At 41.9% G+C, this 19851-nt stretch overlaps 1 protein-coding gene across 1 annotated transcript in view; it reads right to left on the bottom strand.

Annotated features, from left to right (window-relative positions):
• Positions 1-19851, bottom strand: part of nt5dc1 (5'-nucleotidase domain containing 1) — a 673759-nt gene that overhangs the window by 149090 nt on the left and 504818 nt on the right. Inside the window, exon 8 of the mRNA XM_072251620.1 lies at positions 16247-16344. Coding sequence (XP_072107721.1) covers positions 16247-16344 — 98 coding nt within the window. The remainder of the gene's footprint in view (positions 1-16246; positions 16345-19851) is intronic.

The following is a 19851-nucleotide window of genomic DNA, read 5'->3' as shown; positions in this document are numbered from 1 at the left end:
ACCACTAGTCACCGACCTCCAATCTGACACACAGTTATCCACCACTACTCTCTGGTGTCTCCCATCCAGCCACTGCTGAATCCATTTTACTACTTCAATATTAATACCTAACGATTGAACCTTCCTAACTAACCTTCCGTGTGGAACCTTGTCAAAGGCCTTACTGAAGTCCATATAGACAATACCCACCGCATTACCCTCGTCAACTTTCCTAGTAACCGCTTCAAAAAATTCAATAAGGTTTGTCAAACATGACTTTCCACACACAAATCCACGTTGACTGTTCTTAATCAGACCCTGTCTATCCAGATAATTATAGATACCATCTCTAAGAATACTTTCCATCAATTTACCCACCACTGATGTCAAACTCACAGGCCGATAATCGCTAGGTTTACTCTTAGAACCCTTTTTAAACAATGGAACAACATGAGCAATACGACAATCCTCTGGCACCATCCCCATTTCTAATTACATTTGAAATATTTCTGTCAGAGCCCCTGCTACTTCCACACTAACTTCCCTCAAGGTCCTAGGGAATATCCTGTCAGGACCCGGAGACTTGTCCACTTTTATATTCCTTAAAAGCACCAGTACTTCCTCTTCTTTAATCATCATAGCTTCCATAACTATCCTACTTGTTTCCCTTACCATACACAATTCAATATCCTTCTCCTTAATAAATACTGAAGAAAAGAAATTGTTCAAAATCTCCCCCATCTCTTTTGGCTCCGCATATAGCCGTCCACTCTGATTCTCTAGGGGACCAATTTTATCCCTCACTATCCTTTTGCTATTAATATAACTGTAGAAACCCTTTGGATTTATTTTCACCTTACTTGCCAAAGTAACCTCATATCTTCTTTTAGCTTTTCTAATTTCTTTCTTAAGATTCTTTTTACATTCTTTATATTTCTTAAGCACCTCATTTACTCCAAGCTGCCTATATTTATTGTAGATCTCTCTCTTTTTCCGAACCAAGTTTCCAATATCCTTTGAAAACCATGGCTCTCTCAAACTTTTAACCTTTCCTTTCAACCTAACAGAAACATAAAGATTCTGTACCCTCAAAATTTCACTTTTAAATGACCTCCATTTCTCTATGACATCCTCCACATAAAACAAATTGTCCCAATCCACTCCTTCTAAATCCTTTTGCATCTCCTCAAAGTTAGCCTTTCTCCAATCAAAATTCTCAAACCTTGGTCCAGTCCTATTCTTCTGCATAACTATTTTGAAACTAATGGCATTATGATCACTGGACCCGAAGTGCTCCCCAACACATACCTCTGTTACCTGACCTATCTCATTCCCTAACAGGAGATCCAACACTGCCCCTTCTCTAGTTGGTACCTCTACGTATTGCTGCAAAAAACTATCTTGCACACATTTTACAAACTCCAAACCATCCAGCCCTTTTACAGAATGCAGAATCCCACTCGTCACTGGCAGCCAACCAGAAAAGGATCCTTTTATTCCCACTCGCTGCCTCCTACCAATCAGTCAATGCTCTAACCATGCTAATAATTTTCCTGCAATACCACAGGCTCTTAACTTGGTAAGCAGCCTCATGTGTGCCATCTTGTCAAAGGCCTTCTGAAAGTCCAAATATACAACATCCACTGCATCCCCTTTACCTATCCTACTTGTAATCTCCTCAAAGAATTCCAACAGGCTCGTCAGATAAGAGTTTCCTTTAAGGAAACCATGCTGACTTTGTCCTATCTTGTCCTGTGTCACCAAATACTTCATAACATCATCCTTAACAATTGTCTCCAACATCTTCCCAACTACTGAGGTCAGGCTAACTGGTCTATAAATTCCTTTCTACTGCCTTTCTCCTTTCTTAAAGAGAGGAGTTTGTAATTTTCCAGTTCTTTGACACCATGTTAGAGTCCAATGATTTTTGAAAAAGCAATACTAATGCCTCCACAATCTCTAACACTACCTCTTTCAGAACCGTAGGATGCAGTTCATCTGGTTCGGGTGACTTATGTACCCTTAGGTATTTCAGCTTTCTGAGCACCTTCTCCCTTGTAATAGTAACTGCACTCACTTTTCTTCCCTCACACTGCTAGTGTCTTCCATAGTGAAGACTAATGCAAAATATTCATTTAGTTCATCTGCCATCTCCTTAGACCCTGTTATTATGTCTTCAGCTTCATTTTCTAGTGGCCCTATATCCATTCTCAACTCTCTTTTATTTTTTTACCTACCTGAAAAAGCTTTTACTATCCACTTTGATATTGTTTGCTAGCTTGCTTTCATAATGATTCTCTCCTAATGATTCTTTTGCTTGCTCCCTGTAGGTTTTTAAGCTTCCCAATCCTCTGTCTTACCAACAATTTTAGTGTTGTTGTATACCCTCTCTTTGGCTTTTACATTAGCTTTGACTTACCTTGTCAGTCACAGTTGTACTATTTTGCTATTGAGTATCTGCTCTTGCACTACATCTATCCTGCAACTTCCTCATTTTCCCAGAAACTCACACCATTACTGCTCTGCTCTCATCCCGGCCGGAAGCTATGCCACCCCCTCTACCTACTTTCCTGTCCCTCCGATACAAATTGTAACGTAGATTTTCAGCACTTCTGGCCAGTTCTTGCCCTGGTAATTGGACATGAAGTCTTTTAATAGTGAGACACAAATCAGGCAAGACCACTGTCAAATTCCCAAAATACCCTTATGCATACTCAGAAATCGTATAAAAATACTACAGGTTGAGTACACATTATCCAAAATGCTTGGGGTTGGAAGTGTTTTGGCTTTCAGGTTTTTGAATACAGAATGAGATAGCTTGGGATTGCCATCATTTCTGACTCTGAATCTATGTGCTACTGGTAAGCAGTCTTTGACTTCAAAAAATTCAGTGTTCAAAGTACATTTATTATCAGGGTATGTACGTTATATAAAACCATGAGATTACAGGCAGCCACATTACAAAGGAACCCAATAGAATCCATTAACAAGACTGTCAAACACCCAATGTGTAGAAAGAAAAAGAATCATGGAAACAACAAAAGTAAGCAAATAACATTCAGAACTGAAGCTCATGAGAGTGAGTTCACAGCCACAAATCTCATCTCAGCTGGTCCAGAAGCCTGTTAATTGTAGACCTCGGCCTCAGTTTAGCACAGAGACGAGTAAATCATGCAGGCAGTGAGCTGAACATCAGTTTGTCCCTCTCCGCCTAGACTCTGCCTTGCCTTGAAACTGCCACTTCAAATCAGCTCCAAGCCCACTCCAGCAATAGCCAAATACTGCCTCATTCCCCACTTTTGGGTCCAGGCCCCACTGCCTTGATTTGTAATGTCACACCGCGACCGGCCTGCACCTTCAAGACTCCAGTTCACACTGCAAAAATGCCAGGTCATACTGGCGGTTCATAACCTCAACTGTGAAAGGAAAGTTACAGGCTATTGATTGCAGTGATGGTTTAGAAGAAAAAGTGTGGTTTCCACCAGACACTCAGCTCTCACCTGTGGCTCCAAGTAGTTGTTTACCTGCGACAGTGGCCGCACCCTGGTACACTGCTTTGACAGGCGGGCTAAACCGGATGAGGGTAGCTGGTGGCCTCATACCCCGGTGAGATAGGGAAATGCCTATCCTAGCGTGTGAAGAAAGCTCCAGCAGACTGGGTGGATGAGATCTACAGTGAGATCCAATGGTCAGGAGGGGTATTGCGCTCCTAGGAGAGCGAAAGGCATGACGAGGCAGAGAAGACATCATAGCCATCCACTGAAACCAAGGAAGACCCCAATTTGTGATGCTTGTTCAGACTACAGAACTACTGGACCTGGAGTTCTGAGGTTGAGAGTACGGAATTGTCCCTGTACTAAGCTCATCCATTTTAAAGAACCTCCGGTACAGGTGTCATCGTTGGACTTGATGGATAACCACCACTCCAGTATGCAGGTGTGGATATCAGAAATATGTTGACGTGTAGCAAAAAAAAATTTCTAACCCCCTCAATGTTTCCATGGTATAAGTATCAATAAATGATTGCACCGTTAAATGGGGAAAGCTTGTTAATTTATCAATCTTTAGACATAACTGCATTATATAGATATCATTACAGCGATCAGAGTACTTCCTTAATTTTTATTGAAAGGAATAGGAAATTCTCAAGCAGTTTGTTTCTTTTAAAAAACTTCCTGTTCTATATGTAAGCATTTCTTGAAATGAAACCTAGTTTGCTGCTTCAATAGTGAACAGAGATCAAATAAATAATGGAAGTACTTTTATAAACAATTTAAGCAATTTATTTTTAAAATTGCTCTACCTATAGACTAATTCTCTTCCTGTGGTATTTGTAACAATTTACTTATTTCAGAGTAAATATCACCCCTTTACTACAAACATCCTGTAATTGCATTTTTTCACGTTTATTTTCTTGTTTTCCTCTGCTTCCTTCATACATTTCCTGAATAGTGAAGTAAATGTGCTTCAAGCACCTCTGGGAATAATGTTAAGGAAAAGTCTGCAACACCTTCATTGATTTATTGAGATACAGCACAGAACAGGCTCTTCCAGCCCTTCGAGCCGCACTGCCCAGCAATCCCTCGATTTAAACCTAGCCTTGTCATAGCACAATTTACAATGACCAATTAAACTATCAACTGGTATGCCTTTGGACTGTGGGAGGAAACCGGAGCACCCGGAGAAAACACATGCGTTCATGGGGAGAATGTACAAACTCCTTACAGGCAATGGGGGGGGCGGAATTTGAACTTGGGTCACTGGTACTGTAAAGTGTTGAGCTAATCACTATATCACCCTGCCGCCCATTGGATTGTTGCATTTTATTAACTCCACAATGCCCCATAATTATGTCCTGACGAAGGGTCTCGGCCTGAAATGTCGACTGTACCTCTTCCTAGAGATGCTGCCTGGCCTGCTGCATTCATCAGTAACTTTGATGTGTGTTCCCATAATTATTAATAGCTTTTTCCTCCATTAAGGACCTGCACCACCCAGGATCTGCCTTCTTTTCATTACTACCATCAGGAAGGAGGTACAGAAGCCTGAAGATACACACTCACATGTTTTGAACAGCTTCTTCCCCACCATCAGACCATAAATCTATGAACACAACTTCACTATTTTTGCTCTCTTTTTGCACTGCATATTAATGACAAAATGACATACTAAAGTTAAAGAAATACTGCTATTTTTGTTCTAATTTCTCTGAGGCAGCAAAAGGAAAGAATTGACAGTTCTTAGTTTGCAAATTTTCTCAAGTGATAATTTAATTTTCAACTACCTCAAAATATAATCCTAGGAATGAAAGGGTTAACACATGAGGAGCATTTGATGGCTCTAGGCCTGTACTCGTTAGCGTTTAGAAAACTAAGTAGGGGGGGCATCTCAATTCAACAAATTGAAAGGTCTGGATAGAGTGGATGGTGAGATGATGTCACCTATGGTTGGGGGAGTCTGGACCAGAATCAGAATCAGGTTTAATATCACTGGCATATGTTGTGAAATTTGTTAACTTTGCGGCAGCAATACAATGCAAGACATAATTATAGAGAAAAATCAATCAATCAATCAATTACAGTAAGTACTGTATATAAATTAATAACAGTGCAAAAATCTGGAAGGCGGGGTGAAGTCAAGATGGTGCTAAATGGCGACTCCTTTGCTTGTTTCTTCGGAAACAGCTCTATTTCTATCTTTGTTATCTCCTTTTTCCCTTTTCAAGGTTCTTTTGAAGACCCTGACCTGGAGGTACACTCTGACTTTGGTTCTTTGTGGGAATGGGACCTGCTCGCAGGGCCTCATGACTGGCCACTTTTTGATACCCCAAGGACAAGGCCTGGAAGGCGAGCACGCCTTCAAGTTTCCGGATTTTTGTGGCTCTGGAGATGTGCTGACTCTAGGCCGGTGCTCCTGACTGAAGATTCGCGGGAGAACATGGAATATCGGAGCAGTGGGTTAGCTGCCAGGGGTTGTGTGTCCATAGAACTGCGCCTTTTTGGTGCTGACTCTCCGGGTGCAGAGCTCAGAAAAAGCGACACAACAGATCTTTAACATCGTAAATCAGCGAGTTGTTTGTTATGTCTCCCCTCTCGCTGTGAAATGGGAAAACCTCTTTTTCCCTTATTGGGGGGGGGTGCGAGAGAGAGAGAGACAGACACACACACACTGTGGTATGTCGAATTACCGGGTGAATGAATAGTTCTTGGGGTGCTGGAAGCCTGTTTCCTTATTGATGCTTTGCTGCATGCTTGAGTGCTCGGTGGAGGGTGGTGATGCTTTTTTGCTGGTGGGGGGTGGGAGGGGGTCATTGCCTTACTACTGCTTGTGCGTGGGAAGGGGGAGCTGGGGGGCTTTGAGGATTCTAATATTTTAACTGTCTTTCATTCTTTGGGGCACTCCTCTGTTTTTGTGGATGTTTGCGAAGAAAAAGAATTTCACGGTGTATTTTGTATACATTTCTCTGACATTCAAGGTACTTATTGAAAACAGAAATAATAATAATAAAGCAGTGAGGTAGTGTTCATGGATTCAATGTGCGTTTAGGAATCAGATGGCTGTGGGGAAGAAGCTCTTCCTAAATCACTGAGTGCACACCTTCGGACTTCTGTACTTCCTTCCTAACAGTAACAATGAGAAGAAGGCATGTCCTGGGTGATGGAGGCCCTTAATGAGGCTCCTTGAAAATGTTGTGGATACGATGGAGGCTAGTACACAAGATGGAGCTGACTAATTTTACAACCTTCTGTAGCTCCTTTTGATCCTGTTCATTAGCAACCCCTCCAACTCATTACCAGACAGTAATGTAACCTGTCAGAATGCTCTCCACGGTACATCTATAGAAGTTTTCAAGTGTCTTAGGTGACAAACCAAATCTCTTCAAACACCAAATGGAATATAACTGCTGACTTGCCTTCTTTATAGCTGCATTAATGTGTTGGGACCAGGTTAGGTCCTCAGAGATAGTGACACCAGAGGGTGGTGAACATGTGGAATTCATTGCCACAGATGGCTGTGCAGGTCAAATCACTGGATATATTTAAGGCAGAGTTTGAAAGGTTCTTGATTAGTAAGCACATCAAGAGTTACAGGGAAAAGGCAGGAGAATGAGGTTGAGAGTGATAATTAATATGCCAGGTTGAAATGGCACAGCAAAATCGATGGGCCAAATAGCCTAATACTGCTCCTACGTCCTTTGCTCTTAGGCTTCATAAGGAGGCAAGATGATACCAATTTTATTGATGCATCACTGAAAACATCCTATTTGGATGCAGAACAGTTTGGTATGGCAACTGCTCTGCCCAGGACTACAAGAGACTGCAGAGAGTTGTGGACACAGCTCAACACCTCCAAAAAAGACCTCCCTACCATGGACTCTGTCTATATTTTTTGCTGGCTGAGTAAAGCAGCCAGCATAATCAAACACCTCACCCACACTGCCCTGGACATACGAAGATTCAAAAATTAAAAGTATATTTATTATCAAAGTATGTATAAATTTTACAGTCTTGAGATTTGTCTGTTTATAGGAAGCCACAAAGCAAGAAACCCAAAAGAAAACAATCAAAAAAAAAGAAAGACCAACGCCCAATGTGCAGAGAAAGAGAAATAAAAACACTAATCATGCAAACAGAAGGAAAAAGCAAGAGCATTCCAAACCAAATTGCGTCCATGGACCCGAATCCTTGGGCCAGCCAGAGTAGGCCCAAAAGCCTTAGTCTCAGTTCATCATATAGTGGGGCAAGATCCCGTGGAGCTTGCAGACACGAAGCGTGTAGCACTGGCAGCAGACTCACAGCCTCAGTGCCACAGGGAGAGGAGTAAACATCGCGGGACAGCGAGCAAAATTGGCCAAACCCTCACCTCAGGTTCTGGCACCCTGCCTTTCCCTGTCTACCTGGGCCGGCATTTGAATCGTCCGAACACCAGGTCATGTCCCAGGTGGCCCTGGCGCAGGGTGTAGCCTTCGCTGCTCAGCCCAAAACCATTCTTGACTTCTCCAAAAGAATGATCCAACCTTGTATCTGCTTTAGGTGGACGGGCACCAAAATTTCTCCACCTCAGTTCCTTTTCAAACCACTCACTCCAAGACCTTCTCCATATCTGAAACCGCCTCGAACATGTTGCGCTCTGACTTTGCAACGTACCAGTATGGCTCATCCCTTGAGTCAGCTTCGCCTCTGCTCGCCTCTTCATTGTTTATGGTGATTGTGCATCACAATTTACCTCATAAAAAGCGTTATTAATGATGTTTTAGTCCTACTTCTTGCCCTTGAACTACCAGTAAGCGGTCGCACATCTTGAGTAGTGCCATTTTAGAAGATACAAAATCAAGTCTGCAAGTACCACCAGCTTCCACATCACTGTTAAAAGGCCATCAAATAGTTCTTTAGTACAAGTTGGATTGTTGACCTCACAATCTACCTGATAGTGATCTTGCACCTTATTGTTTACGTGCTCTGCACTTTCACTTTATTCTGTATTCTGTCATTCTTTAACCTTGCTCTACCTCAATGCACTGTTTCATGATTTGAGGTGTATGAACAGTATGCAAGACAAGTTTTTCACAAGTCATGATACTTGTATCTTTTTACAAGTATCACTCATGAACTAACTCCAATTCCAATTCCAGCTCCGAGAAAGGAAGGTGATCAATGAATAAGCTATCAGAAGATCATTTCTATCGATTGCAAGCAGATGTCTGGGGTGAGATTTTTTATGCAGAGAGTGGTGAGTGCGTGGAATGGGCTGCCGGCGACTGTGGAGGAGGCGGATACAATAGGGTCTTTTAAGAGACTCTTGGATAGATACATGGAGCTTAGAGAAATAGAGGGCTATTGGTAACCCTAGGTAATTTCTAAAGTAAGTACATGTTTGGCACAGCATTGTGGGCCGAAGGGCTTGTATTGTGCTGTAGGTTTTCTATGTTTCTATGTTTTCTATGTTCCATGAACTTGCCTAAGAGGAATCTAGAGTAGAGGAAAGATTCTGAAAGCAATATTTTGATTTTGAAGCAGAACTCTGGATGTTAAAGAAATCAGTAACAATTCTTATATAAATAATTCACTCAAAATGTAAAGACCTTGAAAAACCAAATTCACAAGAAAAAATCAAATTTGATGCATAATGCTTCAGTGAACTATTTTTGGCTAATTTGCATTTCAAATATCTAAATATGGTCCTATTCATATACATTGGAGACACAAGAGATTCTGTAGATGCTGGAAGTCTTGAGCAACAACACAAAATGTTGGAGGAACTCAGCAGGTCAGGCAGCATCCATGGAAGGAAATACATAGTTCAGAAGTTCAAAGTTTAAAGTATATTTCATTATCAAAGTATGTATATTTTTTTCAACCTTGGGAGTCGTCTCCTTACAGGTAGGCACAAAACAAAATAGAATCCATTAAAACCAAGAGTCTGTCCAAACACCACGTGTGAAGAGAGAGAGAAAATAAACAAATTGTGCAAACAATAAAAGCAAGCAAACAGTACTCAGAACTGAAGTTCACAACACCAGGCATTAACATAGCCATGTCAGGGGTCCACTGGTTGCAGGTCGCAGTCTCAGATCAGCACAGAGTCGAGCAAATCCTACCGAGCAGCGAGCTGAACTGGCCTGTTTCTTGCCTCCAACCATTACACCCAACCATTTCAATCTGGCCCAGCGCTTAAATCATTCAAACCTCAGGTCATTTCTCACCCACAGGTTTGGGCTCCACCATTTCCATACAATCAGTACCTGATTTCTTGAACCGCAAACAATAGGAATTCTGCAGATGCTGGAAATTCAAGCAACACACATCAAAGTTGCTGGTGAACGCAGCAGGCCAGGCAGCATCTCTAGGAAGAGGTACAGTCGACATTTCAGGCCGAGACCCTTCATTAGTTCAGTTCGCCCTGACGAAGGGTCTCGGCCTGAAACGTCGACTGTACCTCTTCCTAGAGATGCTGTCTGGCCTGCTGCATTCACCAGCAACTTTGATGTGTGTTGCCTGGATTTCTTGAACTTGGCTTAGCTCTTAAATTGATCAAATCTTGCATGTTTCCTCGCCTCACTTCATCTCCACTGCATCGAATTTCCTCCAGGTACACTCTAGCAACTCCAGCCCGGACATGCTGCAATTGTCCTGCCCCAGCGAGAATCCAGCCACACCGCAAAAATGCCAGATTCTTCAGACATTTCACCTCAACTCCAACAGGGAAGTCGCAGGCCATTGCTTACAGCATCCTTTACCAGAAAAAGTGTGAAAAGTAGATGTTTCTGCCCACAGAAAAAGAATCTCAGGGTTGTATTTGGAGACATGTACTCTGATAATAAATTTTACTTTGAACTTTTGAACTTCTTTTCCAATTCTGATGATGGGTCATGGCTTGAATCTCCACAGATGCTGCTTGACCTGCTGAGTTCTTCCAGCGTTTGTTTTGTCTGTTGTTATACACGTTGGCTTTGAATGACAATATAGATTTTAAAGAAAACTGTTTTCAGTGTTTCAGTAGGTAGGGCTGGTAAAATGGTTGGAACTTAATCATTGCAATTCAGAACCAACATGAGAATTTTTCAGTACAAGTTTCAAACCGAAATTAACATTAACCTGAAAAAACCCTCCCTAATATTTTTTTAATGTAGTCATAGAGTCATAGAAAAGTACAGCACAGAAACAGGCCCTTTGGCCCATCCAGTCCATGCCAAGCCATTTAAACTGCCTGCTCCGATCGACCTCCATAGCCCTCCATACCCCTACCATCCAAACTTTTCTTAAATGGTGAAACTGAACTTGCATGCACCACTTGCACTGACAGCTCCTTCCACACTCTCACAACCCTCAGAGTGAAGAAGGTTCCACTCATGTTCCCCTTAAACTTTTCACCCTTCACCCTTAACCCATGACCTCTGGTTGTAGTCCTGCCCAACCCCAGTGGAGAAAAGCCTGAAATGTGCTTGGAGTTCAGGCTGATTAAGCACCTTATTTTACCAAAAAGGATTTCTTGCAATGAACTTAGAGGAGACAGAACAAATTCCCCCCATTTCTTCATTGCATTGGGATTATTTTGGAAATAATAAGATAATTTGTTAAACAAGGTTAACTTATAAAAACTGCAGAGAAGCAAGTCTTGGAAATGCCCCCAAGCAGCCCATCATGATATTTTAGAAAGACTCAACATTTAACACTTCTCATACGTTAAAATGTTTTCACAGCCATAAAGCTAATAACTATGTTTTACTGTTGGACCACCACTTATGAAAACCTCACAGAAGTCTATTGCCGATATGTTACCTTCTAGCAAAGTACTATATGTGCTGTGATTTACAATGTGTGCCAGTTCACGCAAATTCCTAAGCTTCGTTTTTTCAGAAAATAAAAGCTTCAAACCATTCTCTACAAAACATATGGGCTGTTTTTTTTCACATACTGCAGCCAGCTGCCTGCTGGGTCTTGTACATGCAGCCCAGGTCAGGAATTTGAATCATTTCCTTTGCCAGGGAAGCCCCAACCTCAAGTAAATGCAGAAAGAATATTCATTGGTACAAAACAGTCAAACAGTGCTCAGATAACCAAGAGGCAGGAGATGCTACGCTCAACAAGATCAATTTAATGGGTGCAATAATAAAATGCTGGAAGAAATCAGCGTCTACAGAGGGGAATAAGCAGTCAACATTTTGGGCCGAGACCCTTCAGCCCCACAGTTCGGGCTGACCGTGGTGCCCACCTAGCTTGTCCCAATTGCCTACGACACACATAAAATGCTGGAAGAACGCAGCAGGTCAGGCAGCATCTCTGGAGGAAAATAAACAGATGACACCTCAGGCCATGGGTCCTAACGAAGGCTCTCAGCCCGAAACATCAACTGTTTATTCCCTTCATAGATGCTGCCTGATCTGCTGAGTTCCTCCAGCATTTTGCGTATCTTGCTCCGGATTTCCAGCATCTGCAGAATTTCTAGTTCACTGCAATATTTAATGTAGGAGCTGTCAGCCTATTTTTCTGCCATGGACTCCTGCCATAAACCGAAGGGTCTGTGGAACCCATGAGAACCCTGACCTATTGCTTAGAAAAACAAGTGACTACTATCTGTACAGATTTGTACTTATTCTGATACTGGTCTGCACCAATTGCTTTATCTTTTTGACAGGAGCAGAATAAAAATAAAAACTCGCCTTCAACGTTCCTACAAAAATCACAGAAGTTACTCCATTGGGAAATCACACTGATTATAGCTGAAAAGTTACTTTTACTTTCAGCCAAACAAAAAAAAAATTCTTGTTTTGACACTGATTCATCCTACTGGCAGTTTTCCTAGATAACCTTTCAGGGATCAGTTCACTTTGAATGCAAGTTAGTATTTTGTTGAAAACAGCGTGCTGCTTCAAGGTACTCAGTGAGCAATACTGATCCATTTTGCTTCTGTGCTTTTGTTCTTTGCAGAAACATTTATAATAATCTTTTCCTGAAGTAGTTGCGTTCATAAACATTAAAAGACTGAAAGAGACAATTAAATCATTCACATGAGAATTAAAAGAAGACACTGAAGCAAGTCACCCCATCAAAGTTCCCTTTTTTAATATATCAAATATAGGCCCATCATGTCATAGAACAGTACAGTGCAGACCCTTCAGCCCATCTAGTCTGGGCTAAACTGTCATCCTGCCCAGTCCCATTGCCCCATACCTGGACCATAGCTCCCCATTCCCTTCCTATCCACATATTTATCCAAACTCTCTTCAATGTTGCAATCGAACCCGTATTCACCACTTCCAATGGCAGCTCATTCCCTCATTTGCACCACCCTCTGAGTGAAAAATCCCCATAAGTACTTCACCTTTCACCCTTAACCTAGCACCTCTAGTTCCAGTCTCACTCAACCTCAGTGGAAAAAGCCTATTTGCATTTACCCTATCAATACTCCTTATAATTTTGTATACCTCCTCATTCCCTACTGATTAAGAAGGCATACGGTGCATTGGCCTTCATCAACCGTGGGATTGAGTTTAAGAGCCGAGAGGTAATGTTGCAGCTATATAGGACCCTGGTCAGACCCTACTTGGAGTACTGTGCTCAGTTCTGGTCAACTCACTACAGGAAGGATGTGGAAACTATAGAAAGGGCGCAGAGGAGATTTATAAGGATGTTGCCTGGATTGGGGAGCATGATTTTTGAGAGCAGGTTGAGTGAACTTGGCCTTTTCTCCTTGGAGCGACAGAGGATGAAAGGTGACCTGATAGAGGTGTATAAGATGATGAGAGGCACTGATCGTGTGGATAGTCAGAGGCTTTTTCCCAGGGCTGAAAAGGCTAACACAAGAGGGCACAGTTTTAAGGTGCTTGGAAGTAGGTACAGAGGAGATATCAGGGGTAAGCTTTTTACGCAGAGTGGTGAGTGCATGGAATGGCTGCCAGCAACGGTGGTGAAGGCGGATACAAAAGAGTCCTTTAAGAGTCTCCTGGATAAGCATGTGGAGCTTAGAAAAACAGAGGGCTTTGGTTTACCCGAGGTAATTTCTAAAGTAAGTAAAGTAAGTCTGTTCAGCACAGCATTGTGGGCCGAAGGGCCTGTATTGTGCTGTAGGTTTTCTATGTTACTACTCTCCAGGGAATAAAGTAACATGGATAACTTTGCTCAATTTAACACTGCGCTAATTCCAAAATCAATGGACCCTCTTTCAAGGACCTACAACTCAAGTTTTCAGCGTTATTTATTTTACTCATTTATTTACTTATTTTTTTGCTTTTGTATATGTTCTCTTCTTTTGCATATTTGTTGTTTGCCATTCTTTGTGTGTAGCTTTTTCATTGAATCTATTGCATTTCTTTGTTGTACTGTGAATGTCCGTAAGAAAATGAATTTCATTGTAGTATGTGGTGAAATATATGTATTTTGATAATAAATTTACTTTGAACTTTGAATCTATTCAACCCTTACCAATAACTCAGGTCCTCAAGTGCCAGCATCATCCTTGTAAATTTTCTTTTGTCCTCTTTCAATCTTATTACTATCTTTCCTGTATGTTATTGAAACACTTTTCAATACCCCAATACTTTTGATTCCATTACCTTGCTCGATAGGATATTCCAATCATTTATCATTGAGTAAAGGACTATCTGGGTTGGCATTGTTGCAAAAGCCGCCTGTCTGCATGTTCACCCATTTGGGACCTCCTGTCGCACCTGTGATAGAGGATGTGAGTTCCGCAGGGCTCACAGAACTGAAACTCAGACCAGTCATCTTCAAACGAAACTACTGCCTAGCAAGGACATTTTTTAAACTTGCCTTTCAGAAAGTTTTACATTACAACATCATAAGTGCCCCTTAAACACATTACTGGACAAAAGGAACTGAACATGTAGGACAAAAGATTCAGGGAAAGCTAGGAAAATCAGATTTAAATCGAAAACAATGGTGGTGGGGGCGGATACAAGAAAAAAAAATTTAAGAACTAGCATTAGCACAGACATAGGCATTCTGTAAGCACGCCAGGCAGGATCTATGTTAAGAATAAGCAGCCAATGATTCAGACCGAGACCTTTCATCAGTCCTGATGAGGGGTCTCCACCTAAAATGCTGTTGTTCATTTCTCTCCATAGATGCTGCCTGACCTGCTGAGTTCCTCCAGCATTTTGTATGTGTTACACTGGACCCCAGCATCTGCAGAATCTCATAGGTGCATACTATTTGGAGAACCTCTTGCACAGCATAATCTGTTTCTACAACACCAGAAAGCAGCTGCCAATGTATTAGATGATTGAATCAGCTAATCTTTAAAAATAGTAAGATATAAAATGATCCTTCATTTGTGCCATCAATTAAAAACATACTGGACAGCAAAAGCTATACTCTAGACCTTATGGAACACAGGTCTCCTTACAAAGGTGACCAGCATCCGAAGTTGATGGAATATAAAGTCTAAGAAGTCCCAAATATTTGTTGCGATGTTGACAGGCTGTTGTATCCTTAATTTTCAGGAGAATTGAAGGCAATCTTTCCAAAACACAAAATACACTCAGTGGCCACTTTATTGGAATGAAGCAGCCACTGAGTGTACATGTACGTTCATGGTCTTCCGCTGCCGTAGCTCAACCACTTCGAGGTTCAACATGTTGTACGCTCAGAGATGCTGTTCTGCACATGACTGTTGTAACACACGGTTATTTGAAGTACTGTTGCATTCCTGTCAGCTTGAATCAGTCTGGACATTCTCCTCTGACCTTTCTCATTAACAATACATTTTTTTGCCCACGGGATCGCCGCTCAGATGTTTTTTTGTTTCTCGCACCATTCTCTGGAAGCTCTAGAGGCTGTTATGAGTGAAGATCAGCAGTTTCTGACATACTCAAACCACCCCCGTCTGGCACCAACAATCATTCTACAGTCAAGGTCACTTAGAATACATTTCTTCCCCATGTTGATATTTGGTCTGAACAACAACTGAATCTCCTGACCATGTCTGCATGTTTTAATGCAGAATTGCTGCCACATGATTGGCTGATTAGGTATTTGTATTAATGAGCAGGTGTACAGGTCTACCTAATAAAGTGGCCACTGAGTATATATTGTAGTTTTATAACTGAGATAAAACCTTTTCTGGTTAACAAGACTAGAAACTCTAGGGTACTTGCAAAGGCTTGTTAAAGCATTGCTAGGAAAGTATTCCACATTGAATCCCTCCAACGCTCTTGACAGCAGAGGTCTCCAGTGTATAAGGGTTATTATGACAGAGAATATCTCTATACAGAGATCTTTCCTTTTCTAGCTCTGCCTTTGGAGGAAATCTGTTCGGGTGGTGTTGGATGGTTGTGCTACTTTAGAAACAAGATCCGGCCCACAGTTGGGCAGAGGCTTATTGGCAATTGACTGGCAGGGGTTGGCCTGTATTCATACTTTGTGATTCTCAGTCAGTTTATGTGCATCATTTAAGGGCTGACAAGTTGAATGTGATTTATCTATTTTTGATTGATGAGGCTAGGTTTGATTCATACATTTTAAGAGGCCTAAACTAGTTTTATTTTCATACAAGAGTGAAAGAGCCAGAGAGAACTGTTAGAATTCACAGACATATGCAGCCATTATGGGACTAGGCCAATTAGTAGTTTGGCATAAACCAGATGGACCGAAAGGCCTGTTTCTGCTTTAAAGTGTTCAACGACTCTTCTATGACTCTATAATTCCACAGCCTCAGCATTACATTTGAATTAGCAGGACACTAATAAGGTCAGTTCCTTGGTACAATTAAAGATATTGCATTAATTTCTGAGAATCTTACAACTTACCAAGAGTTCGAAAAGGTCTTTGCTGCGGTAATTGTGTAAAGAATCCTGGTTTCAAAGCATTTGTAATTATGATATCAAATATTTCTTCAAAGTCTTCTCTGAAAAAGGAAGCAAAATACTTAATCATTAGTAAGTATTTCAATCCAATCAAATTATAAAAATTATAAATCCACATAATCTGAAATACATTATTAATGATAGATTGAGGAACATATGGCCAAATTAATGCTTCTGTTGTCTATACTGTTTTTATATTAAATACACCAATTTTATATTAACATTCAAAATAAAAATCTGAATGTGGCAGAAATAGTCAGCAGGGTGGACATTCAAAGTTCAAAGTAAATTTATTATCAAAGTACCTATATGTTACCATGTATGTCTTCACTAAGGAGGATATAAATAATCTTCCAGAAATAGTAGGGGACAGAGGGTCCAGTGAGATGGAGGAACTGAGCGAAATACATGTTAGTAGGGAAGTGGTGTTAGGTAAATTGAAGGGATTAAAGGCAGATAAATCCCCAGGGCCAGATGGTCTGCATCCCAGAGTGCTTAAGGAAGTAGCCCAAGAAATAGTGGATGCATTAGTGATAATTTTTCAAAACTCGTTAGATTCTGGACTAGTTCCTGAGGATTGGAGGGTGGCTAATGTAACCCCACTTTTTAAAAAAGGAGGGAGAGAGAAACCGGGAAATTATAGACCGGTTAGCCTAACGTCGGTGGTGGGGAAACTGCTGGAGTCAGTTATCAAAGATGTGATAACAGCACATTTGGAAAGCGGTGAAATCATCGGACAAAGTCAGCATGGACTTGTGAAAGGAAAATCATGTCTGACGAATCTCATAGAATTTTTTGAGGATGTAACTAGTAGAGTGGATAGGGGAGAACCAGTGGATGTGGTATATTTGGATTTTCAAAAGGCTTTTGACAAGGTCCCACACAGGAGATTAGTGTGCAAACTTAAAGCACACGGTATTGGGGGTAAGGTATTGATGTGGATAGAGAATTGGTTAGCAGACAGGAAGCAAAGAGTGGGAATAAACGGGACCTTTTCAGAATGGCAGGCAGTGACTAGTGGGGTACCGCAAGGCTCAGTGCTGGGACCCCAGTTGTTTACAATATATATTAATGACTTGGATGAGGGAATTAAATGCAGCATCTCCAAGTTTGCGGATGACACGAAACTGGGCGGCAGTGTTAGCTGTGAGGAGGATGCTAAGAGGATGCAGGGTGACTTGGATAGGTTGGGTGAGTGGGCAAATTCATGGCAGATGCAATTTAATGTGGATAAATGTGAAGTTATCCACTTTGGTGGCAAAAATAGGAAAACAGATTATTATCTGAATGGTGGCTGATTAGGAAAAGGGGAGGTGCAAAGAGACCTGGGTGTCATTATACACCAGTCATTGAAAGTGGGCATGCAGGTACAGCAGGCGGTGAAAAAGGCGAATGGTATGCTGGCATTTATAGCGAGAGGATTCAAGTACAGGAGCAGGGAGGTACTACTGCAGGTACAAGGCCTTGGTGAGACCACACCTGGAGTATTGTGTGCAGTTTTGGTCCCCTAATCTGAGGAAAGACATCCTTGCCATAGAGGGAGTACAAAGAAGGTTCACCAGATTGATTCCTGGGATGGCAGGACTTTCATATGAAGAAAGATTGGATGAACTAGGCTTGTACTCGTTGGAATTTAGAAGATTGAGGGGGGATCTGATTGAAACATATAAAATCCTAAAGGGATTGGACAGCCTATATGCAGGAAGATTGTTCCTGATGTTGGGGAAGTCCAGAACGAGGGGTCACAGTTTGTGGATAAAGGGGAAGCCTTTTAGGACTGAGATTAGGAAAAACTTCTTCACACAGAGAGTGGTGAATCTGTGGAATTCTCTGCCACAGGAAACAGTTGAGGCCGGTTCATTGGCTATATTTAAGAGGGAGTTAGATATGGCCCTCGTGGCTACGGGGATCAGGGGGTATGGAGGGAAGGCTGGTGCAGGGTTCTGAGTTGGATGATCATCCATGATCATAATAAATGGCGGTGCAGGCTCGAAGGGCCGAATGGCCTACTCCTGCACCTATTTTCTATGTTTCTATGTTTCTATATAGAACCCTGAGACTCCTTTTCTTGCGGGCTATCACAATAAATACAAGAAACACAATAGAATTAATGGAAGACCACACCCAGCAGGGGGACAAACAATGTGCAAAGAAAAAGCCAACAAACAAGCTGAACAAATGCAAAAAGAAAGGGAAAGAATAATAATAGTGATATAAAAAACTAATAAATATCAAGAACATGAGATGAAGAGTACTTGAAAGTGCAAAGATTGCGGGAACAGTTCAGTGATGGGACAAGTGAAGTGGAGTGAAGTTATCCCCTTCATTTCAAGGTATAATAACTATTCCTGAACCTGGTGGTGTGGGTCCTGAGACTCCTGTACCTTCTTCCTGACAGCAACAGTGAGAAGAGAGCATGATCAGGTCGCTGGGGGTCATTGATGATGGTGCTGCTTTTCTGCAACAACTCTCTGTGCAGATATGTTTAAAAGTGGGGAGCACTTTACCCAAGATGGACAGGACCACATACACTACTTTTATTGTCAGATTTCCTGTATGTTTCCATACCAGGCTTTGATGCAACTAGTCAATATACTCTCCACCACACGTCTTTAGAAGCCTGTCAACACTTTAGATGACATGCCAAATCTTCCCGAGCTGCAAAGAAAGTAGAGGTGTTGTTGTGCATTGTTCGTAATGGTACTTTCGTGCTGTGCTGGACCCAGGACAGAGTCTCTGAAATGATTAAGGCATCCGTTAGTTTTGCGAGACCATGGATCTGCACCTGGAAAGTATTCACTCTCCAGGGCGCAGGCCTGGGCAAATTTGTAAGGAAGACCGGCAGTTGCCCATGCTGCAAGTCTCCCCTCTCCACCACACCAATGTTGTCCAAGGCAAGGGCAAGGGCCGATACAGCTTGGCACCAGTGTCGTTGCAGAGCAATGTATGATTAAGTGCCTTGCTCAAGGACACAACACGCTGCCTCAGCTGGGGCTCAAACTCACAACCTTCAGGTCGCTAGTCGAATGCCTTAAGCACTTGGCCGCGTGCCCACACTAAAATGATAACTCAGAGGAATTTAAATTTGCTGACCCTCTCCATGAGGACTGATCTCCCACTGAGGACTGGCTCATGGACTTCTGGTTTCCTTCTCATGAAGTCAATAATCAGCTCACTAGTCTTGCTGACATTGAGTAAGAGGTGGCACCACTCAGCCAGATGTCCAGTCTCCCTCCCATAGGCTGATTTATCACCACCTCTGATTTGGTCAATGACAGTGGCAAAGTTAAATATGGACTTGGAGCTGTGCTTCACCTCACAGTCAGAGGTAGCTTACATGTCATAGAATCATAGAGTCATAGAGTACTACAGAGCAGAAACAGGCTCCTTGGCTCATCCAGTCGATACTAAACCATTAATCTGCCCAGTTGCATCGATCTGCACCTGGTCCAAAGCCTCCCATACTCTCCCATCCACGTACCTATCTGAAATTCTTTTAAATATTTAACTTGAACCTGGATTCAGCACTTCCACTGGCAGGCCGTTTC

The sequence above is a fragment of the Mobula birostris genome, chromosome 2, assembly GCF_030028105.1.
Source record: "Mobula birostris isolate sMobBir1 chromosome 2, sMobBir1.hap1, whole genome shotgun sequence".
Lineage (NCBI taxonomy): Eukaryota > Metazoa > Chordata > Chondrichthyes > Myliobatiformes > Myliobatidae > Mobula > Mobula birostris.
This window is presented reverse-complemented; position numbering and strand designations above follow the sequence as displayed.